The sequence below is a fragment of the Pelodiscus sinensis genome, chromosome 1, assembly GCF_049634645.1.
Source record: "Pelodiscus sinensis isolate JC-2024 chromosome 1, ASM4963464v1, whole genome shotgun sequence".
Lineage (NCBI taxonomy): Eukaryota > Metazoa > Chordata > Testudines > Trionychidae > Pelodiscus > Pelodiscus sinensis.
In genome coordinates this window covers 299068814-299091249 of record NC_134711.1, presented here as the reverse complement: position 1 = coordinate 299091249, position 22436 = coordinate 299068814, and the positions used below count along the sequence as shown (strand labels likewise).

Here is a 22436-nt window from a genome sequence, read left to right as displayed (position 1 = left end):
AAGATAATGGAGCACCTGATATGGGACTCGACTGACAAATAATTAAAAGAAGGTAATGTAATTAATGCCAATCAGTATCCATTTGTGGAAAGAGGATCCTGTCAAACTAACTTGATATCTGGTTTTGATGAGAATACCAGTTCGGTTGATAAAGGTAAAAGTGCTGATAGAATATACTTCGGAAAGGCATTTAATGTGATATTTTGATTAAAAAAGCTAGAATCCGTAAAATTAAGATGGCACATATTAAACAGATTATTAAAAGTTGGCTAACTAATAGGTCTGAAAATGTGATTGTAAATGAGGAATCATCATCAGATAGATGTGTTTCTAGTTGGGGCCTGCAGAGGTCCATTCTTGGCTCTATGCTATTTTACATTTTTCACAATGATCTAGAAGAAACCCATCATCACAGATAACATTTACTGGTGACACCAAAATTGTGAGCACGGTAAATGAACCACATAGGTCACTGATACAGAGCCATCCGGATCACTTGATAATGTGGGTGTAAGCAGACAATATGCATCTTAATATGGCTAAACATAAATGTATACCTCTGGGAGCAAGAATGTAGTAGGCCATGCTTACTTGAGGGGAGAATCTCCTGGTAAGCAGTAACTCTGAAAAAGATTGCGGGGTCCACAGACAGCTCACTGATCATGAACTGCCTGTGCCACATTATGGCCAAAAGCTCTAATGCAAGTCTGAGGTACATAAACGGGCATCTTGAGAAGTTACAGTTCACCATGTGTCAGAAAAATGCAAAAATGGAAAGGAAACACAAGGAAAGAATAAAGTGCTTATTGCTGCAGTGATGGGGCTGGGGTGTCATATGAGCACCTAGTCAGATAGAAAAATAAATACCAAGGAAAATGCACTGCATTGGAATATTATGAAGAATTTGTCCGCCAAAGTGCTCTGCAAAGGTGGCTGAGCATCAGTACTTTCCAGTGGCTCATGGATTAGCAAACACAGGAAAGTTAAGGGCCAGTCCTTAGGTGTGGACAAGTACCTCCCTGGAAGCCCAGGGCCTGAGCAACTCACAAGAGCAGGGCCTTAACACTAATAAAAATGGACCCACTCTAGGACAGCTGCATGTCCCAAAAATCTTAAAAGACTGTGATGTAATAAGAGTAAGAGAACAATGAATTGTTTCTGACAAAGGTTTAAGATGCAGGTTCTGGATTGTTGTTAGAGCAGTTTCTATCTATTAAATTACAGACCTTTCATCCGTTGAGGAGAAAGGGACAGAAGTATACTGGGAAGCAGATTCGGAAAAGACTTCTGGAGGATAGATTTATATATGTAAAACCATGTCTGGTGGACTTGTTGAAACAAGTGGGAATATATAAATCAGACTGGAAAATAAGGACACATGGATAGACATAATTTATCTGAATTTCATGAAAACACTTTAATACCGTGCCATTTAATTACAAGTTTAATCCAAATTTAAAAAGCACAGTCCAGGGGTGATTTATTTACAATGTTGTTTGTGGAAAAGGGTCTGTTTGGCCAAGCTGTGCTCCAGGTGTAACTTTCACATTTTTAAAATGTAACTCTATGGTCTAAAAAGCACACATTTTCAAAAAAGAATTCAAAACAAAACAAACAAAAGGAACCCCACAGTGAGATTAAACACTAGACTTACAGAGCTATTTCTAGGAATGTAACCGTTGAGCACAACTGTAAGAAATTCTGAGAAACCATTAGGGAAATAGAATAAACCAACAACAGAAATGTATGTACATTTTGCTCAGCAGAAAAAAATACAGGTAGACCCTTCCATGGCTTCTCACTCCCTGAAAGAAACTTCACTGAAGAAAACCTACCTGTTCATAGTAGGTTTGTAATACATAAACCAACCCAAATTTGCCATCAGTCTTTGTGCTCCTAAAATCAATTGAAGCTGAAAGGCACAATGTAAACATACACATCACAGTCAGTCATCCCATCATCTGGAAAAACTGACATTTTCATGCCAAAAACTTGCTGTAGGTTATCAGAGCAAAAGATGCCATATTGATTAGAAGTTTGCATGGCTTGGACTAGCCTCATTCTTGGATCATGTACCAAGAGCAAATACCCTGAGGAAATCGGAGGTTGGAGTTTTGTAACAAATGCATTCTTACACCATTTTATGTCCAGTTTGGTTAACAAACATGTTCAATATGATAAAAATGAGCTGTCAAGCAACTTTTTTGTGTTCCTTTTCTCCGTGTCACATGCCTGAAGGATTGTGTATGATACATTTGCTTATGTAATATGCTCTAAAAGCATAAAAAGCAGTGAGTTGTCTACTCTTCATGATAGGAGTAGTGTGAATAGTGGCTAACTTTAAAAATTGCATCAGGCATCATGATTACAGTGATGTGCAGAACTTAGCTTGTCATACCAGCATGTCAATAAACATAGCATTAGACATTCTTACTATTGACTAGTCTCTCCTCCTTTATGCCTATAATGTGCTTACCACTAACACCACCCCTTCTATTCCATCCCACATAACAGCAAACACACAAAAATAGATGCCATTTAGATACAATTCTACCTTTATGCAAGTTCAGTAAAGACTTGGATAATGCAGTTAAAAACCTAGAGCATTCATTTGGATTTTCCGACATCCCCATGTCTGGTAATGTGGCAATAGAGTGTTTACAAGCAAAGAATGATGAGTGTCAACAGAAGCCAGTGTTAAAATAAATTCTACAGTGAGGGGGAACTGCACCTCTGCACAAACGCCAATGTAGACCTTAAAAAACTTTAACAAAAGGCTTAAGTAATGCCAGGCCTTTAGGGACCTCTACTTGGTACAAGGGAGGTCGAAGGGAGTTGAATTTCATCCAAGTGAATGATGTACCAACTCTGTTACAGTCTCCAGGTCAGTGATGTGGAACTGACAGTTGGGTGGTGAGGAGGAGGAAATACTATTGCATTGGCAACCCTCCACCCCTACACACACTTACGTAGCCTTGTCCACAACAGAAATTTGGCTTCAACTACAAAGCAGCCATCCACTGGCATCCAATAAGCAGGAGGATGCAGTGAGTTGTAAAGAAGTGATGGGTCAGAAAATCCAGCTGTAGAATGGAGAACACTAAGAGCATTTTTGGCTACAAAAGATATAGCCGTTTCAATGAACCTTCCCTGTAAACAAATGTCCAGTAATCAAGCTCCTGATGCTGAAAGCGTGTCTATGTCAAGGACTAAGAAACAAAGATATTCTTATACCACAGTGGATTGCAGCTCAATGTTCCTTCCAAAGTGAAGGCGAGAGAGACCCCAGCAGATCTCTGCTAGGAAGCACGCTGGTTTCTTGGAACACAGTCCTGGTGCAGAGGCTTGGAAGGATCAGGTTTTGATTGTCTATTACTTTTGACAGATGATACTGATCAGCATTTCTAACTATGTCAGTGCTCATGGGTGGAAATTTTTGTAATAACAGAAATTTAAGAATTTCTAATCGAGGCATCTCTCATGATTTGGTTTTTAACTTTCCTTCTCTGCAAATTTCTATTGTTAATTATGGAATTTCTGTTCACCCATTTCAGCTGAAGGGCAAAAATGACAGCTGCAACCATTTGCCAATTAAAACCTAACCTTTCCAACGCTAATGCTAAACAGATGGTCACTAAAACCAGACAAAAACAGAGCACTGAATGCATTTGGGATTTCAATCTGCTAACCAGCAGCAGAGTTTTAATTAGGGACCCATCCCTGCTTTCATTAAAGTCGATGGGGCATATTCCTCCTTGGTAGAACTTCATCCACCAAAGTCACTAGAGATGATTTTAACCAAATAAGTTAATGGAAGTTTTGTCATTGACTTTAACAGAAGCAATCAGGTCATATATATCTGTCTTTCCTTTAAAAGCTGGTTGAAAGCCCACCCCAAGAGTTATCTGTGAAAATTTATTTGTGATAGTTTTGAAGCAAGCTGATGTTTTATTTTTCTAACTTTTCCACTGATTTTGATCAGTTGTTTTGTATTTTTTAATTAGAAAAAAATCCCAATAAACAACTAAGGTGATCATTCAACAGTGGCAAGTAAGAAATAAAAAATTACAATTGAGAATGACCAAGACTCCAAGGCTACGTCTACACTGGCAGCTTCTTGTGGAAGAACAGTCGTTCTTCCGCAAAAACTTACTGGCTGTCTACACTGCACGAGCGTTCTTCCAGAAGTAAATTTACAGTATAGCCTTGTAAAAAAGGGCTTCTTCTGGAAGAGTTATTCCACGAGGAATAAGCCCTCTTGCGCAAGAGCTCTTCCAGAAGAGCGCAGTGTAAACAGGCAACATGAATTTCTTGCGCAAGAAGCCACTATGGTTAAAATGGCCATCAGAGCTTTCTTGCGGAAGAGAGAGTCTACACTGCCATGGACGCTCTTGCGCAAAAGCACATCTCTTGCGCAAAATCACATGGCAGTGTTGACGCTCTCTTGTGGAAGAGTTTTTGCACAAGAACTCTTCCACAAAAGAGTTCTTGCACAAGAAGCTGCCAGTGTAGACGTAGCCCAAGAGTAAAAAGAAGAATTCAGTATTTCAACACATATATGAAGAACTGAACAGTAATGGAAAACAAAGAGGAAAAATGAAGACAACAACCAAGGTTACATATTTCATTTACCATTTTCAAAGAAAAAGATTTTTAAAAAAATCTAATAGGCTTCACACACAAAAATACTTTTTGAAAACAGACCATCTTTTGACCTAAGTTTTCCTGTGAAAAATGTTGATAAGCTCTAGGTCTCTTAAAAAGAAAAAAGAATGCTATATTGATCAAACTCTCCTGATATGGGGCTGTTGACAAAGGCATTTTAATCTAGTAGGGACTGGCCTACAAGCATTAGATATCAAAAAATAAATCTCGCCAAATTTCCCCTAGAAGGCACCTTCCCTCAGATATGTGTGAACAAATAAAAAACGAGCAAAGAGAGTTCAAAGGAGATCAAACTCTTGAGGGAAGAGGCTGCCTTGATAATTGCAACAGGCCAGGTTTACCACTTCCTCTCTGAACAAAAAAGTGGCCTATTCTTCTTGCTTTCATTATCCCAAAGAAGTATGCTTGCCAGATGCTTTCACCAAAAATCTGGAACATGGCAAGAAAGAAACTTGGTTGAGTAAAAAAATAAAAATAAATAAAAAATAAAAACCCAGGAGATGAAAGTTGAGAAAAAAAGAGAAGAAAAAAAGGGTCACTGTGCCTTTAAGAATCCCTGTGCTTCTCGCTTCTCCCCACCCATACCAGACAAGACAGGGGAACAATGTCCCCACCTGTCTTCCATCCAAGAAAAAAAGAAAACAACAGACATTTTACATGTCTGGTATTTTCTGTGGTTTTTTTTTACCAGCCAGAGGCCAGAAATAATGGACTGTCTGGGCGAAAAGCAGATACCTGGCAACCCTACAAAGAAGGCATTATTTCTACACCCAACTTATATACAGAGAAGTGTTCTGGCAGCTATACAAAATACTCTTATAAACACAGAATAATTACTGAACTATTTACAAAAGAAGCTCAACTAAATGCAGGCATATTCTTTACAACAGCAAGATTACAGCAGTATTTGCATGTCTTCCCTGACACTCAGCTTGATCTGTTACATTTGGACATCGGTTGGGGGGGGGAGGGTGTCACATATATGGCGGAATCAGTGTCATTATCCTAGAAAGTTTTGGTGGAACTTTGCCTTTCAACTTGTGAAAGAAAACTTTGGATGTGGTGCACCTAAGAGATAATTTAACTGCTGGTTATAATTAAATAGGATTCTTTCTCCTCTGAACTTTCTTACAGAAAGAAAAATGATCTCCCACCAAAACTTTCCCTTTAAGTGCTGCTATTTTCTGCAATTTAGTCGTAATAAGCTGAGCTAAAGTAATGGAACATGAAGACCAAGCAGGTCCCTAAGGAGACAGAAAATGTCAGATAAAAAAATAAATTAACATTTATCAAAACACTTTTACAGCAGGCAATCTGCATAAATTTAAATAGTTTTCCTTTCAAAATCCACCTTTCAGCCAGCACTCTCCCCTTTTGAATATTCATACAGTGCTAAATTAACTGCTTAAAAGCAGTTGCCCAACCTGGAGAAAAGCACTTCGCTGTTTTTGGTACTACAGGAAACATTGTTCCCTTCTGTTGATTTTCTCTGACATTGGTGCCATCTATGAACATGTGACGTGTTCTAGGAGTGTGTGTGTCTGGCAGAAGGCTGAGAAAAGCATTGAAATGCGTCTTTCCCTGCTTGAGTGGAACTCTTGGCATCTCATGTCTGAGGAGAGAAGAGACTTGACCAACAGTCAAGAGCCACTGTATCCATGAGCAGAACTCAGCCCTTATTTTGTATTATAAGCCCCCTATGGAACTGTGCTAAAATGATCCATGTTACTGAAGTGCCACCAAATATTATCACAGAAACTGCAGTGGACAAACTCCTTGCCTGTGGTGGATCAGCACTGTCCTACACACCTATATCTGGTCACAGAAAGCCAGAACAAGGTCTCTACATCATTTAAGTCATGGGTGTCAAACTCAAGACCAGTGGGCCATCTATGGCCCCCAACAATCCCACAGGGCAGCCGCATATAGCTGCTGGTGCATAAGTCCCTGTATCTTTGGGGGTGGGAGGGACCCTTCCCCCAGGCCCAGCCCCTGTTCCATCTATCCCCCTCCATTGCATCCCCTTCCTCAAGCCCCTCCCCTGAGGGATACGACCATGGGGATTATGGGGGGGGGGGGGAGCCTAGCATGGGGTGGCAGCAAGGGTTGGGCCCCCTGCACTCACCACAGGGGCAAGATCCTCAGAGGAATGGCGAGACCAGTCTGGCCCGGAAGATGGTGGAGGAGCAAAGCAGGCTTGTGTTGCTCCACTTCCCAATGGCTCCCTCCGCCACACTGAGTGCAGGGGGGCCCAACCCCTGCTGCTGGCCCCAGCCTGCTCAGGGCCCCGCAGGATAACCCGACTGTGGGGGACCATCACATACATAGGACTGGTGGGGAGGCCACCGCGAGGGCTCCCAAAGCTCAAGGCCCAGAGTAGCCTCCCCAAACCATCCTATGGATGAGACAGCTCTGCATACACCTCTCCTGGGCCACAGGGATGTGCCGTGAAGCTAACCACTCTAGGCTCACTGTGCTGCCAGTGGTGGTAGTGGGAGACCTGGGGGGTGGCAGGCAGGGCCAAGGGACAGGCAGAGGGGAGCTTGCAGGCTGGCAGGCACCCACTCTGCAAGCCCAGCCAGAGGGGAGGCCCGCTGGCCCACTAGGAGGAGTTGAGGCCTGGCACTGGCCCTATGAGACATAGCAGGAGGGGGGGTGGTCCAGCAGTTCTGTTACTAACCTGGCATGTGAGAGATCTGGGTTCCATTCCAAACTACACTCCTCACTGCCTTTGTGACCGTAGACAAGTAATTTAGAGTCCAGCTCCCCTGTGAACTAGGGGATTGTGTTGCAGCTTGAGGATCCATACCTGTGTCTAGTGCTGACCCAGCTAGTGCACTGCAAGAGAAGCATAGCTGGGGTGTCAAGAGATGTTAGCCTCTTGAATATGGCTGCATGCAAAATGCTGGGCATGGCCTTTAGGAGGCCAGCCCCTCACACTCCGGCACCTACTGAGAATCACAGCCCCAACTGGAGGTATAGATTTAGCATCCTCACTCGGCCCCTGGGGAAAACATAGGGGTATTATGAGGATGAACACATTAACATTTGTGGAGTGCTCAGATGTTATGGTAACAGGAGCCTCAAAGGTAAGACCCTGCACGGGTACAAATTTCTACCCGCAGATGCAGATGGCTGTGGCTAGAATTAGTATCTGCTGGTTCGCAGGGCTCTGCTCTCAGGAGAAACTGTGGCCAAGACAGAGGAACATGGTGCCGCCGCTCCCAGGAGCCAGCACCCGTTGGCAGCTCCTCCTGGCCATGCAGCTATACTGCCCCCAGCCCTGCCATCAACCTTGTCTCCTGTCTGGGGTGGTACAGCCCCGCTGTTCCTCTCCGTTGGCCGCAGCCTCCTGGGAGCAGAGCCCTGCAAATCAGCAGACACTGATTTCTATTCGCAGACATCTGCATCTGTGGGTAGAAACGTGTGTCTGCGCAGGGCTCTACCTGAGATGCCGCAGCAGAGGCCTGCTCATGGTGAGAGCGAGAAGACTTTCACCATAAGGAACTGCCTATTCTGGACATTTTTTTCAGTGTTAGTGAAGAAGTGAATGCAACCCAATACAACGATGCGAGTGTGACTCCCGTAGGGACGCACTTACTCGGGCACAAGCATCCCTTTTTTCATGCTAGCTTACATGGCTTGGAAAAGGGCATAAGCACAACCAAGAAGAGTCACTGGTATCCTGGAGTAAGTCTGTCCACTCAGGGGTTTACTGCTTAAACTTGCCAGTGTCGATCAGGCCTTTCCACTTAACTCAGCCCTGCCAGGCAGGGCTCCATTGTAAGAGTGGCAAAAGAGACATTTCACACTGCACCGGGGGGCTGCCTGGGAGAGCTGGCAGAAAGTGCAAGAGTCTAAGATACTTTCCCCATCAAAAATGTGAGTATTGTGAGAATCTTTTCTGCCTCGTTTTGTATGGACTTCAATCTACTGTGCCCATGGAAGCCAAAAGCAAACTCTCAGGGTCAGCTTCTCTTCGAACTCCTTAAGTCAGGACTAACTTCACTGATTTTAACAGAGCCACCATGGGGGTAAACTGGTGCAAGGGAGAGACAAATGAGGCCGTGTTTCTTTCAAATGGTCCAGGCCCTGGCTCTACAATAGTTCCGCTATCAACCCTAAGGCTCTTTCCCTTCATGTTTTTATGGGTTTTGAAATTAGAAGTAGGAAAGCTTTTTGGAGAACCTGTGCCTGGCGCCACTGAGCTACTTATACCTCACGGTTCCACAGCTACAGCTAGAAGCCCCTCTCGTGAGCGGTGGGGTCTGTTATGCACAGAAGCATTTGTTTGCACTAGCTGCATAAAGGAATTCAGCTTAAGAGCAGCTCCCCTAAACATCGCAGCAAAGTTACATTTCCAAGTATACAAGCACCTAGTCAGAAGTTAAGTGCAAGTAAAATAATGCCACCTGCTGCTCTTCTTTACAATTTAACTCCTTGTAGACACTTTTTAACCAGAGGGGAAATTATTTTGGGTGAGAGGTGTGCGCGCGCGCATGTGTATGTGTGCGCGCGCATGTGCGTATGTTACAGCCCACATCATGTGAACCAAAGATCTGAGCTAGGAATAGCATCAGCACCGCAGCATCTGCTCCGCTTAAAAGCAAGTGGAATAGCTGAGGAGTTAATTCACAGGGCTACGGAAAGGAGGACTTTCATGAGGCCTCGTCTCAGAGCAGCACTGAAGGTTAACTGGCACACAGAGGAGCTGTTTTCTTTCTACAAATATTTTGAAAGAGGAGACAGCGCTGGCAGCCTCGGGGAACAGCGTGGTTGGGAGTGTCCCAGAGGCATGGCGTTTTCCTTGTGATCCCTTTTAACTGCATCACCAAAATAAAGCAAGCTGCAAGTTGCAGCAAGCGTGGCTGGGAATTCCACCCTCTGCTTCGCTGATTAACGGAGGAAGTGATTCAGGGTCCCCGAGATGAAGCTTCCTCGTCTGAGGCGACTGCTGGGCTGCTCTTTGGCTGAACACACTATCATTTACAGCTGTCCAAGTCGGTGTCCGTATTTGTTTCTGGATCTGGTGGTGCTGAATACGCAGCTTCCACGCTGTGCCTCATTCCATATGCAAAGTAAATGACAAAACCTGTAGTGGAAGAAAGAGGGAAACCATTGTCACTATAAACAACTGTGCAATACTTTTCCACCCACAGGGTGCTTAGTTTCAGTAAAATGTTCTGGTGGTTAATACTAATCTTGCTATCGCTTGACAGCGTAGCAATATCCAGTCCTGTAACTAAAGTCTATGGGGTTAGCCAGGACACATGGAAAGGTAGATTTTGGCCATACACTTTTAAAATAAGTTTGGCTTCTCAACCTCAACCGACTAAAAAGTCACCACTTCAACTTACCCAAGAACATCCAGACAGCAAACCGTATCCAAGTCCCTTTGTCCAGCTGCATCATCAGATAAACATTCACAAAAATACTCAGAATAGGAAGGAAAGGCAGAAGAGGTACCTGAAAAGACAGAGACCACTGAGATCCACAGGTCATAACAACACACTCACATGTCCTTTGAAAGCAGGAAGCTGCTCTAATACTCAATCCTCATGTGCCAAGGGGACCTGGAGAAGTGGTGAGTCTGCCAAAACGGAGTTCTCAAGTCTCCCGACGTGAGGACCACCGCGAGCACCAGCCCAGTGTGAGCAGAAAGCTCTTTGGCTTGGATTTTCCCTCCAGTTGCCACAATTAACTAACCATCTTCCTTCCAAAAGCCATTTCTGCTATCCCGCTTTGACACTGTTAGCAGCGTAGTCATCCCCCCTTACCTGGGAGTCAGCCTGCCTTCCAAGCTCGGTTTCAGCTCACCTCCAGGACCCCAGCTAAGCCTGCTCCTGCTTCTCCAACAACTCACCCTCCTCTGTGGAGGTTCTGTGGCCTCCCTTGCTACCCACTCCCCTTATCCAAGCCCATCCTAAAAGCTGCTGCCAAAATCCATCTCCCTTTCACTGCTGCTCTAGCCATATCACCCTAACTCTTGACGCTCTCCATTCCCCTAGTCCAGGCTCTTCCCTTCACATTTCAGCTCTCCTGTCTTCCACTTTCCCGTTCTGCTCTTCTCACTCTCGCCTGCCTGGGGGCCTCCCTGTCCGCAGGACAGCCTCGCCGTTAAACTAGGCAAAGCTCTCTCATTCGCCATGGCACATTCCAGCTTCAGCCACCATCCATTGCTTCCTTTCTGAACTGTGGGGACTCTTTGTTCTGTGTGAGCCAGTCTGTGCCCATAGAACATAAATGTGTCAGGGTGCGATCAGGGATTCACTTGGCTCCAGCAGGGCCAACAGCCACTGCAGGCTCAGGGGTTGAAGAGTGCAGGGACCTGGCTTCATGCCCCTGTAAGAGGGGGAGCCTTCGATCGGGCGAGCCTGAGGGCAGTCAGCTCTTAGTGCCACCCAGAGCCGTGGCATTTCATAAGGACCCAGAGTTCCCAGCCACTGGAAACACAAGGCCCCTGTGCAACTGCCCCCTTTGCCCTTGGTTCAGCTCCTCTGGCTGCGCAGATCCTGATAGCTAGTGCGAAGGAAGGAAGTCTGTCTCCAAGGGCTTGGTGGAGGTGCAGCAAGTTGCTAACATGCTGCTCTTTTGCTTTGGGAAATCTGGGTTTAATTTTGCTTTGGAGCACTGGAGGAAAGTGAGCTTGGCGAGCTCTGCCTAGCTCCTGTTGAATAGCTCTCTACATATTCAACAGAGAGATCCACTTCAAGTGTGGACAGTCAGGTTGGAGGTGCACTGGCAGAGCGGTGGGGGACAACTTGCTCAGTGCCCTGGTCTGAACTAGACCCACTTCTAGCCAAGAACATCAGCCCCTCACTCCAATATATACCAACTCTTCCTTCTCTTTTTCCTCTCATACACGCACGCAGTCAGCTCCCAATCAGCCCGTTGCCACGCCTTCCTCGCAGGCTGCTTACCTTAAACGAGAGCTTGGTTTTGCTTTCAGGTTGTCTCCAAATAACTAAACCCACAAAGAGGCAAAGGAGAACAAGTCCGGCAATCACGACAGCCCACCCAATCTCCATCAGGGCGTCTTTGCAAAGGACAGTCAAGCTACAGCAGAGGATGATAAGACACCCTGCAAATAAGACCAATGCCAATGCTTATTCAATGATCACTAAGAAAGCCAGTTGTAATTGCTGAGCCATCCTCAGCTTTCCTGTTTGAGGGATTTAATCATTTAACCCATCATTTTCTGTGTCCCTTCTGTTGCCTCAGGCAAGCACCTGGGCTTCAGAACAGTTCATCAAACTTACAAATTACCAATTAAGATGCCAAGAAAAGTTTGCCTGAGCTCCCCTACATTGGCAGCTGACTCACTGCGGGGGAGATGCTTGCTACCGGCACTTACCTATGATGAAAGATGAGACGTTAACCACCAAACCAGAGAACCTGGTGGGATCTTTGTTTTGGGGACAGAGAATGGCTGCTAGGGAACATTTCTCCTCTTCAGGCAGAATCCCAGCCTGTGATTCAGTGGTGCTCGCAGACTCATTGGTGTCTGCCTCGTCTGTGTTATTAGCCCTCTGGTATGCCAGGTTAGGCTGCTCCGGCTGGTACCTGGGAGAAGCGAACAAAACAAAGAGCGCACTGGCTTGGTAGAGGGTACAGTAAACTGTCATCTCGATTCAGACGAAGGCTCGGTTTGGGCACTCCAAATGATTATGGCTACCTGTGAAGATTCAGAAGACATGATGTGGCCAAAAATTACTGAAATGGGAGCCATGTCTGGAGCCTAAGAAGGACTCAGATGGAGGACACATCCACGTCCTAATCTGGAGGGATTAGGTAAATAGAGGCTGGAGCACACAGGTGAAAGCCGAAGTGTAGGAAGCACACAGTACGCAGCAAGCCTGGAGCTGAGAGGAGCATGAATTAGATGTCCTCTTGGGTCCTTCCCCACAGTCTTGTGTTATACTCCCAGAATGCAATGCTTCGTCCTTGAGTGAGCTGCTCAGATCTAAACGTGTTGGGTTGTATATGTCCCGAACATTGGGTGCGGCTGAGCCAGCTCAGCAGAAAAACCAGTTATGGGAGATAAAATAGGCTTTTATGTCACCTTTGAAACATCCCCCCCCCCCAAATCTCTTGGGCAGCTGGAGACCGGTTCACCCCCCTAAGTAATTTAGAATAGCCTCAAGGCAGTTCTGTCACACCAGCTTCTAACAGACCCCCACAGGGCCAGCAGTCAGCAGAACAGCACCAGAACATGGCCTGTATACAATGGGTTGTGATGTAACACTGATGCACCCAGATTGTTGGCAGGAGGGATTGAACCTGGGACATATGAATCTAAAGGCATCAGCCTCTACCGCATGTGTTAGAAGTCTGCTGCCTGCTAGGTAAGGCTACAGAGCAAACTCACAAATCTCGTTGTGTGAGGCAGGCAAATATTATAATCCCCCTGGTGAGCTGAGTAACTGAGGCACAAAGCAGTGAGAATCTATTTTTAGAAGTGCTGACCATCAGCTTCAGTCAAAGTGAGCTGTGGGTGTTGAGCACTTCCTAAAAAAATGAAAAAATCATGAAGGCCCCAATTCTGCAAACATGTACGTACACGCTTAACTTTGCCATGATTACCAACCTAGCTTTACTCCTGCTTTACTATTGGGACTACTTATAGTAGTACATTTCAGCACAGCATCAATGTTTGTAGCATTGGGGCCTTTGTGACTTACCAAAGGTCACTCAGCAAGGCTGTGGAAGAGCCAGAAATAAAACCCAGGATTCCCTGTGATCAGTTCTGGCTTTAATCATTAGACCCCATAGCCCCATATACCTTGGAGCACACAATTTCCTACAGGCAGGTGCCAGCAGAGAAAAAAACTTTACACAATTCCTCCTCTATCCATGTTTGCAAAAGACGTTAGGACAAGGTTTGTTTGGCATGAAACTAGCAAGTTCAGTTCCCACACATCTATGGGGATTTGTCTCCCTGTCCTCTGCAGCTTGTGCCTTCTCTTTTCTTAGTGTAAGCAGGATCTGAATGAGTGCTTCCTTGACAGCCAGCTGTAGGGTAGGGGAGGAAGAGACTCTAGGTGTGTCTATGTAAATACAGTTTGCTCCTGTTTTGCTTAGATTTTCTAGCTATTCAGCAGATGAAGCAGTGTTTTGCTCATTGTAATCAACTCTGGCTGGTGCTGGGTCAAAAATTGTTAGTATTGAATGCAGGGATAATGAAATAGGATTACCAATGTTGTAATTATTGTGGGACTAGAGAGGACTATACCTAACCTGTCCCAAAGGAGGGAGCTGCTCTCGGTTGAAAGAAACATGATAAGCCAAGGGCTCAAATGTCAGAGCCCTGTAAAAACAAAGGGGAGAGGTGGAGGTGGCAGAAAGGGCAGAACTCCCAGCCAAGAGATCAACAAGGGTCTGCTGTAAGACTGGTTCAGCCTGTTCCTCCCCACTGAATAGTAATAAACAGGCTTCCTTAGGAACCTTGTTTGTTATTTTTACATTATTTAATCAGAACTGAAACCATGTGCGGCCAGACTATATTTCTGCCTGGAACCACAGTCACTGAGAGTTGAAATCACTTGAGATGGGCAGTGTTTATGCTCAGCCTGCAAAAGACCTGAACATTACTAAAAGATTAATGTGCAGAGGTCACAGCTGAGAGGCAGGTGGCAGCAGAAGGTGGAGAATTAGGTCCAATTCCGTTTGCAAAGAAATAATAAAAAAAGAGAGAAGGCAAAGTCTGAGCCATGCACCCAGCCACGGAGAGGATTTGGGGAGGAAAGTCGCTTTGCAAGTAGAGGTGGGGTGGCACGGGGATTTGGGTTGTAATTACACTAACAATGTGCCTATTCAGTGCTTGCCTGGAGAGCACAGGAGGAGGGTGGGTGCATTTAGGACTTTGCATCGCACACCTTTTTAAAGAAAGTTGTATCAATTCAGGGCTGCTGGCGCAATTTATTTTGTAGCAGACGCTAATAAGAAAGGATGATCTATTCTAGACGGTGACTTTGCAAGCCCACACTGAACAAAAGGAAAAGTCATTAGGGAGGGCTTAATACAAGGTGTTGGACTGATTCTGTGTCACACAAACAATAACAGCATTAACTGCCTGTTGGGCACTGGGGATGAGAGCCCCTGATCGGCACTGCCCAGAGGAGGCAGATTGCAAAGTAAATAAATACAAGGGCTCTTGCACAGCTCTACATTCCTGCTCGGGTTAGGGTGGCCTTGGATGCCAAGTGTTTGGGCTGGAGTCCACCTAGGCCCACCTGCAGCTATGCCCCAGTCGTGTATGTTGGCATGTGCTACATTTCAGGGTATTTTGTGTTACCAAGAGATAGTCTGGCATCCTGCACAAAGAACTATCAAAGAATGGCTGTACTGGGTCACACCAAAGGCCAATCTAGCCCAGTAACCTGTCTGCCAACAGTGGCCAATTCCAAGTGCTTTAGAGGGAATGAACAGCAGGTAACCAGCAAGTGCTCCATCCTTTGTCACCCATTCCCAGATTCTGGCAAATAGCTAATCAGGTTAATCCATACCTCAGTACCAATACGCAGGCTGCCACCAAGGAATAGGCCAGCAGGGTCCCGATGGACATGAGATCGACAAGATCTTTCAGGTCAAATAGAAATGCCATGGCAGCTGGGGAGTGTGGAAAACAGAAAGTGGTAAGCTTGTGGAAGAGTCACATTACGGGAGTGTCAAATTCAGTACAGTTGAAGCAAGACCATTGCTCTGTCTTCAGATCTGCAATGAGATTACCCAAGGACACACTGGTCTTTGCAATGTCTCTTGTGATAGAGGAGAGATGTGACGCGGGTGTAATGAATACAAACTAGACTTTTTATTGCTTCTGATGGACACAGACAGACACTGTACTCCTCTCTGGTGCCCACACTAGAATCCAGAATGACTCTTAGGAGCTTTGTTTGGTCTCTTCTCTCCCACCCTATACCCTGGCTACAAGAACCAGAATGTGACTGAATGACCCTCTTCTAATAAAGCAGGGAACCGAAAAGGCCCACAGAGTGTTCCAGGAGAAATTAGTCAAAGCTCAGTAACTTGTTAACAAAGGCCTAAGGCAGATTCCTGACACAGTTCCATATGGGTACCTGCCCATCTCAGGCTACTAGGTAAAGGTTTTATACAGCTCCAAATGATGTGGGATGTATAACACTGGAAAGAGGCATTCCAGTCTCTTCGTGTGACCCTTCTCTGCCAGTAATGTTTGTTCAAGTTTACAAACCACACTGTAGTTTTAAAGTTATGTTGATATAAACACGTAACAAGGACAAACAAGACTGGAGTCACTGGGATGAATCACATCAGGAAGCAGCAGGCCTTGGCCATGCATAGCACACGCATTTTTGGGAGGTGTCAAAAGTAAGTTGCGCCTTAAAGAAGATCTCAGGCTCCAGCTCCTGCTTGTGCTACTTTTCCTCTCAGATCAAGTGACCGCAGGCTACAGCAAGGCCTGATGAGAAAGCCGGCAGGGCAATGTAAGACTCCTTTCTAGTCCAAGAGTGAGCAAGCTGGGTACAGATTATTGATTTGGTGTGATGAGGGGTGACGGTTGATTTGGGGAGACCCACTGAGGGCAGATGCTCTGATCCAGGTGAGGAAGGGAGAGGATAGGACTTTTAACCCCTGCACAAGGACAGGATTCAGACATAGGAACCACAGGCCTGTGCCTATGGCCGAAGCAACTAGGGTCACACAATCATGTACCACCCATCCAGTTGGAGGAGGTGGTTTCTACTGGCAATGCATCTTAATCAGAAAGTTAAGCCAATGCCCCCACAGGAGGCTTTACAAGAGCAATCTGGGGCTTTACAAAGGAGACCAGCTAAACACACGAAAGACACTAAATAAAAATATACTCAAATAACCTTAAAGCTGTGCCACATGCTTAGCCCCTCCACAACTACGGCCAAAGTTTCACAAGAGCTGAAAAGTCCACAACAATCATGTTGTGGGAGATGCAGCGCCAACTGCCAGGCCCAGCTCTAGGGCTGGGAGTAAGGAGCAGACACATGCACAGAGATAGCTATTTAGGGAGTTTTTGCTTTTCTCTCATAGCAAGGCGGCGATCCTCCCTGGATTTATGGGGGCTGGGAGGCAATCTTACCAGCTGTAACTTGTTAACAAATACCTAGGCCACAGGGCCTGACAGCTACCCACGGTTGTCTGGCCAGCTCCAGCTGCTATGTAAAGGCTTTATACGCTGTCTATCACCATGGCACAGACAAGCCTAGAGCCATAGGGACCCTGAGCTGGGCTATTTGGAATGAGTAAAGAAGGCAGCAGAAGATGTGTATCCAGATACAAAGATATCTGGTGTTTACTTAGTCCTGTCCAAAGATAAGCTCAGGAAGCTGAATCGTGGAAACACACAACACAATATGGAGAACTAGAGATGTGTTGCTGCATTTTTCCCATAGAGGAGCATATTTGTGCTATCTGCTCATTCAAGTATCTCTTGGCACTTACCTGCAACAGCCCCTGAAGTAACTGTAGCTATTGCTGGGGTTTTGGTCCTTTTGTTGACTGTAGCCAAACATCTAAACAATAGTCCATCTTCTGCCATCGCATAAATTACTCGAGGCATTGGAAACATAGAGCCAAGAAGGCTAAGGAGAGAAAAAGGCAGGATCAGCTCTTAGTACTGCTCTCATACCACACATTGACCAAAAGCAGAAAAATAGAAGTGCTTTAGTCGCAGCCCAATAGCCAGGGGTCGACAAATTATGGAAAACCCTACTCGCCAGACAAAAAAAGGATTCGCCACCTCCCCCCTACAAAAAGTGTTTTTTTAATGGCATAAATTCCTAATAAGAATAACAGTAATTACTAATAAGTTATTAATAAATATCACAGGTTATTAATAAATATCTTATAAACCTCTACCTTTTCTCTCTGTTGCCACGTCTCTTCCCCTTGCTCCATCAGCTCTCCTGGTGCCTGCTGCCCCCCAACCCCTCACCCTCTGCTCTCCTGATTCCTGCCCTTCTCACTGCCCTCAGCCTTCCTGAGACCTGCCCCCCTCCACCAGCCTTTCTCTCCGCCCTGTGCCCACTCCTCCGGTAGCCCCACTCTGATCGTGTGAGCTACCCCTGCTCATCCCCTCTCCTAAAATCTCCCTCTACAAACCTGCCCTGCCTTTCTCCTCTGGTGCTGGTCCCTCCCCTGCAGGTGTCTGCCCTTCTGCTTCACCCACCAGAATCCCTTGGCACCTGCACCCTCCTGGTGCCTCCCCCTTCCCTCACTGCCCCTACCCCCTTTGCTCTCTTTTTCACTGATACCCACCCCCTTACCACCCTCTGCCCCCATTCTCCTCATGCCCCTGTGCCCTCACAGATGCCTTGCTCCATCCCCACCTTCCTCATGCCCACCCCTTCTTTCAAGCCTTCTCCCAGCACCTCCCCCTCTAGCCCCCAGTGCCCTTACCCTCTCCTCACCCAGCATCACCCTGTCCCCCCTCCCACTGACACCTCCCCTCCTGCCCTTTTCCTCATTGTCTGCACTTGCCCCCCTGGCATTTGTGTCTCCTGCACCCCTGTCCCTTGGTGCCTTCCTCTTTCTTCTTCTTATTCTTCTCCTGACCTCCTCCCCTCAGCACAAGCCTCTTCCCCATATTTCCCCCCCCCCCTCCCCTCCTCACAGCCCAGCCCCTTCCCTTCCCTTCCCCAGGGGCCAGCTCTAGGTTTTTTGCTGCCCCAAGCAAAACATTTTTTGCTCCCCCCCCCTTTGTTGTTGTCTTTTACACAAGTTTGCATTTTGCAATGGTTTTTTTTGTTTTCTTTTTTGTCCCGGCATTTTAGCCCTATAAATAGCAAATAGCATTTTTATTTGTTTTTTTCCATAAAGGCAAAGGCGCTTCAAGTGAACTCCCCCTTTCACTCCCTGCTGGGTCATAGCAGCCTTTTCCCTGCCCTGTCCAGCCCCTCCCTATGGACAAGCACCCTTCACTCCCGACCCACAGGGGATGCAGGGACAGCACAGAGCCAGAGGGGTGCAGGAAACAGTGGGGGAGTACGGGGGGGGGGGGGGCGCAGGGAACAGGAGGCACAGAGCCAGAGGAATGCAGGGATTGGGGGTAGCAGGGTGCGGTGGAGGCCCAGGAAACGGGACAAGGGGAACGGGAGGGGCAGAGGGATCAGGGTCTAGGGGCAGTGCAGGGAACGGGCAGCACACAGCTGGGGGAGCAGGGATTGGGGGGAGCAGGGTGCGGGGTATAAGGGCGGCTCAGAGTCAAAGATCCAGGGTGCAGGGAAGGCATGGGGAACGGGCGGCACAGAGACAAAGGGGGGCTGGGGCCATGGCAGGACTGGAGCCGGCTGGGGGGGGCCCTGGGACACGCGGCCAGAGCCAAGCTGCTGCCCCCCTTTAAAATCAGCGGGGCCAGGTCACGCCAGCGTCCTGGCGTCCTGCCCCGCCTCCTCGCGCCGGAGCTGCACGCAGGCAGCCCGGTGGGAAGAATCACCACACTTTCCCCTTCCCAGCAGCGCTATGCTCCTCCGCTGGTTGGCGGATTGGATGGAGCCACGCCGCCCGTAGTGCAGGCTTTGGCCAGCCGTCACGATGTCCCACCGGGCCAGTCCGCCCCTGCACTCGCCAGCTGGAAAAATCCACTCGCCACAGACGAGCGGGCGAGTGCATTTGTCGAGCCCTGCCAATAGCAGAATGGCTTTAATTAACAAAGCTTCAATTCCAGGTCTTCCTCAAGTGCCATGCTGTCATATATCCCCACAGTCATACTGCTTCTTGGTGGGAACGAGGTTCCAGATGTGCAAACATGGATACCTTAAGCAAGGCACTTAGGCCCAGGTCCTCCGGGCATTTAACTCCAACTGATTTCAATGGAAAATCATCTAAATTCTGTACCCTAAATCCAGATTTCAGCTCCTGCATAGAACTGGCTCATTTTCAGAGCTGCAGAATGTCCATAAACCCCACTGGAGTTGCTCCCACGTACGTCTGGTCTGTCTGAGTCAGTCATGTCCTGTTTCCCCAGGGCTACTGGTAAAGCAACGCTCCTCCATGATGTGTTTGAGACACTTAGTTTCAGACTGTCCTTAAGATGATGGTTTCCTGTGGCACAAATGGGAGCTTGCAGCTCTAAAACTTTATTCTAAAAGTTCGTTTGACACAGGGTGAAATCCTGGCTCTGTTGAAGTCAGTGTGGCCCGAATCTGACCCAAAGGGCCTGAATCCTCTAGCACTTAGCAGCATAGATCCGGAATAACTTCACTGAAGTCAGTGGAATTACACCAGCGTAACGGACATAGGACTAAGGCCCTTAGCTTGTAACACACAGAAAGAGGAGGCAATGGAAACACAATTCTGCAATGAGAAGGGTATAAGCGAACAGCATCTCACCTAGTAGAAAGGGCACAAAGTGAACCAACGGCCACTGCATAGTTGGCACCCTCCCAGCCCACATATTGGAATGCATTGGGTAAAGGACTGTTTGCATCAAGCAAGTAATAGGGCATCATGAGTGTGAGGGCAGCCGACACGCCAAAGTAAGCGACAAAGCAGATCAGGAGCGAGGCGACGATGCCAATGGGAATGGCTTTCTGCGGGTTTTTCACTTCTTCACCTAGAACAGAGGAAGTTACGTTACAGCCACAGGCAACAAAGAGACTCCCAGGCTAGGTGGGGCTTTCAAAGGAGTCAGGGAGAGCAAGGTGGCAATTAGCCAGTGGCAGTCAGGAGGCAAAATAGGGCAGGTGCTTCACCCTGATACAGTTGCTCTCATCTTAAATTCAGAGGAACATTGGACACACTGAATCAGGTTAATCTCTGGTATAAATCCTGTGAGTTCAGAGAAAACTTTGGCCCTACGTGCTCCAGCAGGTCAAAGGGAATGGCAGGTGCTCCTATCAGGAAACTTGAGCTAGTTGGAAAAACGGACAAAAAAATCTCTGTGGAAAATGTCAATCGTTGTTCTTCCATAGGTTTCAAAGAGGGGGGCTGAATTTAAATTTTTTTCCTGTGAAAATGTATCCATATTGGTTTTGATAGATTCATAAAGTTCAAGGCCAGAGGAGACCATTATGATCATCTAATCTTCCTCTCTGTCTATTCAGCAAAGGCCACAGAACTTCCCAAAAATAATTCCTAGAGCAAACCTTTTAGAAAAACATCCCAGCTTGATTTAAAAATTGACAGTGATGGAGACTCCACCATGATCCTTGGAAAGTTGGTCCATAGTGCATTACTGTCACCATTAAAAATGGATGCCTTATTTCCCGTCTGAATTTGTCTAACTTCAACTTCCAGCCATTGGATCAGTATATGCCTTCCTCTGCTAGACTGAAGAGAACATTTTTGTTCCCCATGTAGGTACTTATAGACTATGAAAAGTCACTGCTTAACCTGCCCTTTGTTAAAATAAACAGACTGAGCTCTAGAGTCTAATAATATAAGCCATGTTTTCTCGTCCTCTCCAATTTATCAACATCCTTCTTTTGTCCCGTTTTTCTCCCCCATCCTCCTCTCAGTTTCTTATATTCATTTTCCTCTTGGGGAAAAATAAAGGATAAAACTCCCCCAAATCTATGTTTTCATGTTACGAAGCTGAAAACTTTTGCCAAACATTCAAAAAGGCCATTTTTCTAGAAAAACAAAACATAACAAACCATTAAAACCTGTGATGAGCCAGCTCTCTTGAGCACCTGGTAGATCAGGACCCAAGAGACTGTCTCAAGGTCATACAAGATGACTGTATCAGAGCTGGGGACAGAGCCCTATCTCCTGACTCCCAATCCTATACTTAGTCCAAGACCATCTCTTCCCACTGCCCCACACTTCAGCACTGTGCACCACTACATTTCCTGGTTTCAACTAGGCCTCCCTGAAGTGAAAGCCCATTCTTGAAGTTTTGAAACAATAGAAAGGAGAAGAAAGATGGATGAGGGACCCTAAAACTGAAAAGATGAACTGATTCCTTAGGACAGCTAGTGAATAGCATGATTTCCTGATTCAGCAGAAAAAAGGTTTGAGTTATTAGTAAATTGTGTCATGTAAAGTTACTGAGGGTAGCTAAGCTCATAATGGGAAACAATTATTCAGTCACAACAAGAACTTTCTCCTTACCTGTGGTGGCAATACAGTCAAATCCTACAAAGGCGTAAAAGCACGTGGCTGCCCCTGATAGGACTCCATTGAATCCAAAGGGCATAAATCCTCCAACACCATGCTCCAGATATCCTATCTGTGTTTGACTGAAAAGAACAAGAGATCAGGAGAGATTTTGCCTTAGTATAGACACCTGTCTGAAGTGCATTCCTGAAGCCTGTAACAGAATCCATAATAGGAGCTTTGTGCCCATAATTAAGGCAGTAACCAAAATTAATAAGGGCTGTGGTCACCAACTGGTCAATCGTGATCGACCGGTCAATCATGGCGCCCTTGGGAGTCGATCGCCATGGCCAACTGACTGGGTGGCTGCCTCTCTGGGTATGTCTACACTACCACCCTAGCTCGAACTAGGGTGGTTAATGTAGGCAACCGAAGTTGCAAATGAAGCCCAGGATTTGAATTTCCTGGGCTTCATTTGCATCTTGCCGGGCGCAGCCATTTTTAAAGCCCCGCTAGTTCGGACTCCGTGCCCGCGGCTACACGTGGCACGGAGTAGGTAGTTCAGATTAGGATTCCTATTCCGAACTACCGTTACTCCTCATGGAACGAGGTGTACCGGTAGTTCGGAATAGGAAGCCTAGTCCAAACTACCTACTCCGTGCCGCGTGTAGCCGCGGGCACGGAGTCCGAACTAGCGGGGCTTTAAAAATGGCGGCGCC

At 46.5% G+C, this 22436-nt stretch overlaps 1 protein-coding gene across 2 annotated transcripts in view; it reads right to left on the bottom strand.

The window, feature by feature from the left end:
- Window positions 1-1392: 1392 nt before the first annotated feature.
- The window catches only part of SLC7A1 (solute carrier family 7 member 1), a 73372-nt gene continuing 52328 nt past the window's right edge, over window positions 1393-22436 (bottom strand). For both annotated transcript variants that reach the window (XM_075919211.1, XM_075919210.1), the window contains exons 5-12: window positions 21733-21860; window positions 20011-20233; window positions 17122-17261; window positions 15171-15273; window positions 12020-12228; window positions 11586-11746; window positions 10023-10131; window positions 1393-9757 (exon numbers count right to left, since the gene is read on the bottom strand). In XM_075919211.1, the coding sequence (XP_075775326.1) occupies window positions 9648-9757; window positions 10023-10131; window positions 11586-11746; window positions 12020-12228; window positions 15171-15273; window positions 17122-17261; window positions 20011-20233; window positions 21733-21860 (1183 nt within the window). In that variant the 3' untranslated portion in view covers window positions 1393-9647. The remainder of the gene's footprint in view (window positions 9758-10022; window positions 10132-11585; window positions 11747-12019; window positions 12229-15170; window positions 15274-17121; window positions 17262-20010; window positions 20234-21732; window positions 21861-22436) is intronic.